Raw genomic sequence first — 8481 nt, 5'->3', positions numbered from 1 at the left:
TGAAAAATTAATAGAACTATGTACACAATTGAATTAGATATTGTGATTCATGTTTCCATTTACAGAAGTTGTCGTTCCAACACTCAAATATAATGATCAGTGTAACTACACTAAGACAGTAAAATAAAAATTTGATCAAATGATGCTTCCTTACTTACCTAGGGAGTGAAGCAACGCCTGATTCAACGAACACGAAAAAACACATTGAAATTTTATCTTCAGAGGTAAAAGCACAGCCGCCGTAACCTTTTAAATCCAGAACTCTTGCATCATTGCTGGTTGACCTGTGATTCAAATATATGATTGTATTGACCTACGAAATCCATCATAGTATTCAGAAATTACTTTGTTCTATGCACCATGGTTTTCCAAAATCAAACTTCATGAACTAATTTTCTTTTAGATACGGGACCTGAAACTCATAATGCATATGTATCTACTAAGCAAGTTAGAAATCTGAGAAAAGAAAATCCTAATTATATAACTACCAATCAACCCAGCACAACATTTTATATATAAAAAAATGGATTATGCAATGTAAACTCTTTCTTAACTTTATTTATTTTGTAATTCAAAGATATTATCATCTTAAATTCAGTAGATATTTACCGGTTTGCATAACGAAGGATGCTTTTTGCACACAGCTAGAAGTTTAAAGAAACACGAGCATCATAAACCAAAGCTGAGGAGGATTAACTACATATTCCCTTAACTCGGGATTTCTAATAGGGTCCACATCAAGAACATATATTTTTACTGACCTGGTTCACCAAATTCATATATTTTTACAGTACAGACATCCAGTTCCTACAAAGTACATGACAAAAGTTAAGGAACTTCGTTGCAGAAATTTTCAATTCATTATGGGTCTATTTGGATAAATTGCCCCATGAGCAGTTATAGGACACTAAAATAAAAAGAAAAACGAAAAAAGTTTCTCCATAAACTAAAATTAGCTTATGCTTTAGTTAACATTTACTTTCTAGAGAAGCTAAGATGACATCTATAATAATTTGCTAATTTTAGTTTATGGAAAAGCTTTTTTTCTTTTTTCCTTCTTGATTTCTTCTCCTATTAATGTTTACAGAAAAGTTCATTCAAACAAACCCTAAGAACATGATTATGCTGTTTCAAACAAGAGTCTAACCTTTCATTTTAATAAAGGTGCATAGGGAGCCGGGCAGGGAGATATACTGTGATCTGGAAGCTGATTTATGAAATCAGTTGTTGCATGCAAACAGGCATGAAGCATTTTTTTTTCCAGCCTAACAAATTGGGTAGCAACTCGCTTCTTTGGATTCAGATTACCATCTGTCAGCTAATGAAAGACATAAATTCTCAATGAAAAAGTTGACAAGTCTAACATTACATTATAGTCAACTTCTAATGATAGAAAACAGTACCATAGATTCGTCTTCAGCCAACGTTGTAGGGTACCTAGCCAGCCGAGTCTTGAAATAATCTGTCAGCTGGTCCAACACAGCCCGTTCCATACAAGGGCTTACCTATAATGTATAAATAGAATCAACTTTTCACATCAAAGAGTTCCTCTCTCTATTTAAATAAGAATAATTTTGTTTTGGAAAAGGGAATAAAATCATAATCTAATTAATAACAGAACTTCCAAGAACAAACCCTCATGTAATGAAATATCAATATATGAAAGAGGCATATGGATAAGACAAATACTCGACTGTGACAATGACATTCTTAAAATTCAAACAAGGAAAGGAAAGGATGAAACAAACTTACAGGACAAACTGGACCTTGAGAGGAGATCACAGTTTGCATCTCAGAAGGATCTGAAACATAGCCCAAACGCAGATAAGGAAGCATATCTAAAATAGCTTCTCTTTCCTTCCCAGAATATACCTGCACAAAGGTTGAAATAAGGAATTAATGATCAAATTCACTAAATAACCTTAAACAAGAGTAGGTTCAGTATCAATACACGAAAAACTTGAACTGATAACTTTCCGTTCCTTTGAGCTACAATTCTTTTATCTTGATATTGTGGATCTTCAGTATCTAAAGCTGCCTGGAACAGTTGTATCAACAAGGTTAAATTTGAATTTAAACAAAATACTGGAAAAAACAAAAGTAAAAGTCCAACTCATACCTCAACTATAAGACGATCATTGGAATTATTTTCATCAACAAAACCATAGTTTATAAGTAACTTTGAGTTAGGTTGTGGGCCACACCTGAAAATGACCAACTGCAAATATTATAACCTAGTTCCTACACAGAACAAAAAAAGTCCTCAAACCATGTGCTTATTCCAATTACATTCAATAAAATGAAGTAACATACCAGACAACAATTGGGTCCCCAGCTTTATATGGGCGATCAACTGCAAGCTCAACAGCGCCATCAACAGCAGTTAACATTGCCTTGCAGTTGCTTTGGTAGGAAAGTAAAGGAGGTCCCAGGGGAACTAAAGCAAATCTCCGAGCTAAACTAACTTTCTGATTTCAAAAAGGATAAGCAGTCAATTTGTGCCAGTTGCAGAAAAAATAAGGGAATCTTTATGTCCAGACAGAAGAAGAGCACTGAGCTCCCAGCACACATTAAATAGCAGAAGCAAAACACAATCTATCAACGTGAATATTCACAAAAAAGGGGTAAAATATATTTTTGGTCCCTCTAAAATAAGTAATGTTCATATTTATTCCCTCGAAAATGTCAGTTTGAGGTCCCTCTAAACCCCTTTTTTACTTTAATAAAACACTATCTAAACAACTTAGAAAGGGACTAAAATGAAATTTACATATTTTAGAGAGGACAAAAACATATTTTACCCAAAAAAAAATCATTGAGAAGTCTAGCATGAAATATTAAAGTAATAACCAAATTTAATGGCAACAGCTATCCGAGGACCGCACAAAAATTACTGCACTGTGTAAAAGAAATTAGATCTATAATAATATCCATGCATACTTACTGAAACTAATGCATGCCTCGTCAGTGAAAAGATAACACCAACCCAAGAACATAAAGCCAAGTCTGTGTAGTATTATTCCAGCCCAAAAATACAAATCTGTACACTAACATCCACTTACAAAGGAAGATAATTCCTTTCACACAGGGTATTCCCTGTTTACAACAACCAAAGGCTCTCGTAACCCCCACCCCCTATCATGGATGAACTACATATAGACTTTCGCACAAAATCTCTCCCCCGTACAGCTAACATCCTAACTACTTATTTTTAAATTTCCTTCTATAATACACCTTCCACTTTCTCATTATTTCCCTGCCTAACAAAACCTCAAACACATTCCATAGTAACAATACTAATAGTACATTTTTCTATTAATTATCATTTCATCTAAAAAAATCCAACAATCACTTAAAATATATATACAAATTAGATAAAATAAGTAAAACTTTTTTAATTGTACCATAGAAGATTACAACATTTTAGATTTAGGTAATTTGATTCCATGAACAAATGATTAAACAGCCACTATTTAATTTGGTGTTTACCTGCATAGATATGTAACGGATAACAAGGAAATTTTACCTGTAAATGCACTACACAAGACTGAATAGCAGCAAAGGCTTGTTTGAAAATCTCAAATGAAAAAGCCTCAGTGGGAATATCATACGGATATTGCTGCATTATATTTAAGCACATAATGTAAGAACTAAATGTCAAAATGTAAATCACTATTTCAGTAACTGAACTTGTTCTAGTGTACTTTTTACCACCTGAAACAGAGATCCTGCCATGAACCAAACTGTGTCAAGTTCGTTATACTCTTTTCTTATTGCTTCTGTCCTTTCAATAACTTCATCCTAAATCACAGACATCATAATTTAGTCTGGTTAGTTATATTTGAAAAATATCAAGCATTAAACTAACCTAATATTGCTGCTCATCAATACAATGGATATGGAATAATAGTAACATCATTAACGAGAAGAGAGGGGAGGGGCTAACCTTAATTGGACTTCCTGACAGGTAGTCCAGCTCAGATTTTGACCATAGAAGAGGTGATTCCACTGACAGCTGGCCCCTACCTCGTTGACGATCGAGCTCCCTGATGTATGGATACCAGAAAGACTTCTTCCCCTGTTTTTTCTCATACATCAGATATAATGCCAAGCACGCCAATTCGGACAATTTGTTTGTTGTCAATAGCTCAGCTGCAATAAGGATAAAAATCACAAGGTATTAATTTCAATTTTGAAACATTTAAATATTTAATACACCCCAAATCAATTGATACCTTGTTTTAATTACACCTGGACAACACTGATACACAAATCAATAGCAACAAGTAGTACAAAGAACATAAACTGTCTTTCCCACTGTGCAAAATAATTCACTTTTAGGTGTTTTCCAGATTCATTTCCATGACTATACATATTTTGTTGCCCAAAGTGACCATACCTACTCCAAACAATTTCCAATGTCTTGTTAACACAAAAAATGATTAACAAAAGGAGCATGCCATTCTGCCACCAAAAATACCTATCACTAATCTAATAAAATAATTTAAGCTTGTGAATAGTCCTCTATATCAATGAAGTTAACACCATATAAGCCATGACATACTAAAAACCAACCATTGCCCTTATCTTTGCTAGCTGCAAAAAGTGAATATTGCTAATCAATGTCCCAAAAAAAGGCTAATATTCAATATTATGTTATCAAAATTAATCCAAAAAGAAAATTTTAACATAGTAAAGTTTAAATACTAAATATAAATTGAGAGCTTATACACGCAAATTATCAATAAATACTATATTTTGTGTTCTTATACGTGATAATCATTTTCAATTTGGTCTATTTTCTACATTTTCAATAACAACCAATGGTAAGCATAGAGTTCAAAACAATTAAACACTTCGGAAGGATCATCAACTTCGTTTTTCTAAGATCTAGAGTGTTCAAATTAAGAATGACTGTGACCTGTAAGAAGTAAAAAGCAAAAATCCATCCACACATCTTAGTATCTGATGATTAATTTCTCATGCAAATTCTACTAAATTTTGAAAATTCTTAAAAACTAAAAAGAAAAACAGTTGGGTGATGTTTTCTCATCCTCTTCTTTTGGTTCATTCAAATGTTCTGTTCAAATAATTAAGGAACAAACTTCCATAAAGCAAAAATACACTCAAGCGACAAACACTTACAAATAAGCTTCCTAAGGATTAAACAAAAAAATTTAGAAGATACAAAAAAGTGCTTTTAAAAGCAATAAACAAACAAGGCCAAGATGTTTTTCCTTTTTGCAGATATTCTAATTTCCATCACTTGTTAGCAAATTAGTAAATAAAATTTAAAAAAATCGAAACACATGCAATTGCATTGTATAATTATGGGAATAGGCGCAAGACAAAGCCAAGACCAAAGAATAAAAACATTGCACAATTACCAACAGTCTCATTTCCCAATACCCTCTCCAGCGTAACAACCAAGGAATTAGGAACGGAGAATGCAACATCGCCAACCTGCAACGAGAGAAAGACAACCCCAAGTAAATCATCACAAAACCCCCATCAAAGAAAGACCAAATTACATCAACACTACTGTGGCTTTCCCCAAATTCACACATTCTCCTACCTTGCTATTCCTATAACAGACCCTTTAATGTTTGAAATACATTACAAGAACACTCCCTGCTCACCCAGAACACATTATATTCTATGCGAAGGAGGTTAATGTAAAGTTAAAAAGAGTGTAAATTTCGAAGAAACAGGGGTATCAGTGTCTTTTGTTCATGAAACAATCACACACACAATAACAACAATAATAATATTTTTGAGGGGTGAATGAACCTGAAGATCTTGACTCGCTGCAACGTAATGTATAGGCTTATGGGGATCATTGTGGCAAGGTTTATCTTTGAGAACAACCTTGCACGGCGGGAGACCGTGTTTGTGCATCCAAGATTTCAGGTCCTCCTCGTGCTTCTCTCCGGCGCCGGCAACCGCAGGACCGCCGCCGGCGATTAAGGTGTCGTTGTTGGAGGCGGAGTAAAAGGTCCTCCTCCTCCGGCGGTTAATGCGTAGGTTTACGGCGAAAAAGGTGGATAGCGCCGCCGGCGAAGGGGAATAGCGAATCGGAGGGGAGAAGAAGCAGGTGTCGGAAACAAAGAGGCGCGAGAGTTCCATGGGATTAGGGTTTTACGAAATTGGGTGCAAGAAGAAGTGTTTGTTGAAGATGTTGAGTTAAAGAGATATTTTGGTTAGTGTTGTGAATGCAGTGGAGAAGGATAAGACCATGAAAAAGAGATGAGAATTTGGTTTACAGGGAAACAAAAATGCACAAAGAGACAGCTGGTGTTTTCATAACTAATTTTTTTTAATATTTTGTTTCAATTAGAAAGTGAAAGAAAAAAAATGAAAATTTAATTTAATTGATTTGATAAAATAAAAATGTGTGATGATTTAATAATTTAAAATAATTATCATAAGTGTTATTATATTAGAAATTAAAGGTTTAAGTTTCATGTTTTTCATAATTGAGTTGGTGTTAAATTTGTTTAGTATGTCTAGTATCAAAATAATTTATATTTGTGAATTGATTTTTTAGTTTAATTTTTGTGTTAATTAGGTAATTTAGTTATTATCTTATTTTTTTAATATTGTTTACTTGTGGTTAATATAAATGGATAAATGTTTTTTATTATTTTAATTATAAAAATCAATCATTTTATACTAATTCAAAATATTCTTAAATTCATGGATCGTTAAATTAATTGTGTAAATTGAATGGAAAATGGTAATAAATAATATCTAACATCTTTTTATTTTATTTGAATTATCCTTTATTTTTACTGTAATTTTATTTATTTTAATTCATGTCTTTCTAATTTATGCCTTTGTTTTTATATCAAATTTTAATTTTTTTATATTTTCTTTATAATTAAATTAGTGAAAACATATCTTTTTCATCGTGCCTCATTTACATATATTATTATACATATAATTATTTTAATAAATACAAAAACACAAAGACACACAAATCTTAAACATGCATCTCCTTATATTATATATTGTCATCAAAACATAATTATATATAATAAATTTATAAATATAATGTAAATTATCAAAATAATTATTTATATTTATTTTAGTTAGACAATTTTACTTTTTAATAATTTAAAAATAATTTATTTATTTACTTATAAATAAATAATCAAATAATTTTTCATTATTTTAATTACCTAGTTATATGATATGTATATTATACTGATTTAGGCATTATTGTCAATATTTTTATTATTAGTACAAATTGGTTCTTATTATTAATATGATTTTTAAATTTAACGCTTTAAAACATTTATTTACTCCCTACAATTTTCACATAAAATACATTATTTACTCACTCATTGGTCAAACCATGTCGTATATGTAAAAAAACAAAAATGTGACAAATAACGAAACAGTGGGCCAAACGAACTGCCCAATAAAATAAAAATGCTAGTGACAGATAATAAAAATCTGACGGTTTCTTGTACCTCCATATCTTCACCTCCATACTCAAAATGAAAATATATTTTTGTCCTTCTTGTATCATCCCATAGAGTAGTTTCTGGATTATGTAATTTGGAAACTCATTTGAAAAAAGACTTCCGGATTACATAAACCAAAAGTTAAATAAGACTTCCGGATTATGTAATCCAGAGAATAATCATGCATCTGAAAAATGGCTTCCGAATTATGTAATCCGGTAGCTAATTATTTGAAAAATGACTTCCGAATTACGTGATCCAGAATAATGTAAAGGGGTATTTTTGGAAATTTGAAAACTTATGGAAGTGAGAAAAGGTATGGAGGTGCAGGAAGAAACAGTCTAAAAATCTAGGCTAAACAAATGGTTTCAGCTTTTTCAGAAAATTGCGGGTACATATATAGAAAAAATGTGTTGCAAATTATAAAAATGTCTAGCCGAATGAATGAGGTCATGCTTTTCAAAGCTGAGGGTGCATATATAGAAAAAAAATGTGCTGCAAATAATAAAAATGTTGAGTCATTTGAATGGACTCAAGCTTTTCCAAAAAGCTGATTGTGCGTATAAAAAGCGTGTTGCAAATAATAAAAATTCTGGGTCATTTAAATGGGCCCATGCTTTTAAAAAAACATGATCATATGATAAAAAAAATGCAAATTCTCTCTACACTTCCATATAATTTTTAAATATCAATATACCCTTCTTTTTTAAATGAATACTAGATTGACCAATACGGAACCTAAAACTAGATTTGGTATTGCGTATCGGATCGTACAATCTGGTTTGTGAATTTAAAACACAAATCGGATTGTACAATTCGGTGCACAATCTCATATTTAATTTGAGGTTTCGGATTGTGTGAAGAAAATATTGTGCGATTTGTATGAAGAAAGAGGAGGTGCAAAATATTGAGCAGATGTTAGTGTCTAGTGCTAGCAGAAAAAGCCATATGCTTTGGATTTTGAGGAGATAAAGAAGATTTTTTATGTACCCATTAATAAAGTTGTGAAGGA

At 31.9% G+C, this 8481-nt stretch overlaps 1 protein-coding gene across 4 annotated transcripts; it reads right to left on the bottom strand.

The window, feature by feature from the left end:
* On the bottom strand, positions 1-6295 carry LOC137837132 (Rubisco methyltransferase family protein). 4 transcript variants are annotated; one of them, XR_016520380.1, is made up of 13 exons: positions 5791-6295; positions 5388-5463; positions 3947-4152; positions 3715-3801; positions 3527-3619; positions 2314-2468; positions 2120-2204; positions 1952-2038; positions 1753-1872; positions 1404-1505; positions 1148-1318; positions 610-807; positions 1-284 (listed from the first exon to the last, which is right to left on the bottom strand). XR_016520380.1 is itself a non-coding variant. In XM_068646001.2 (13 exons), the coding sequence occupies exons 1-11, from the start codon at positions 6124-6126 to the stop codon at positions 1151-1153; spliced, it is 1515 nt and encodes a 504-aa protein (XP_068502102.1). In that variant the 5' UTR covers positions 6127-6295; the 3' UTR covers positions 1-313; positions 762-807; positions 1148-1150. The 4 variants fall into 4 exon arrangements, 3 of the variants coding, with proteins under 3 accessions (XP_068502102.1, XP_068502103.1, XP_068502104.1); XM_068646001.2 differs by having other exon boundaries at positions 1-313; positions 762-807; XM_068646002.2 differs by having other exon boundaries at positions 762-807.
* Between the last annotated feature and the right edge of the window lie 2186 nt (positions 6296-8481).

The sequence above is a fragment of the Phaseolus vulgaris genome, chromosome 4 (assembly GCF_051622355.1).
Source record: "Phaseolus vulgaris cultivar YP4 chromosome 4, ASM5162235v1, whole genome shotgun sequence".
NCBI classification, from domain to species: Eukaryota; Viridiplantae; Streptophyta; class Magnoliopsida; order Fabales; family Fabaceae; genus Phaseolus; species Phaseolus vulgaris.
The sequence above is the reverse complement of the archived record's forward strand: the minus strand, read 5'-3'. Positions and strand labels throughout refer to the sequence as shown.

Bases quoted from the DNA above. Each gene is read 5' to 3' on its own strand.
- LOC137837132 (XM_068646001.2), bottom strand. From the start codon at position 6,126: ATGGAACTCTCGCGCCTCTTTGTTTCCGACACCTGCTTCTTCTCCCCT. The intron at 3,802-3,946 runs GTTAGCCCCTCC...TCTGTGATTTAG, and splicing joins TGTCAGGAAGTCCAATTAAG to GATGAAGTTATTGAAAGGAC. The intron at 2,039-2,119 runs GTATGAGTTGGA...CAACTGTTCCAG, and splicing joins ATGATCGTCTTATAGTTGAG to GCAGCTTTAGATACTGAAGA.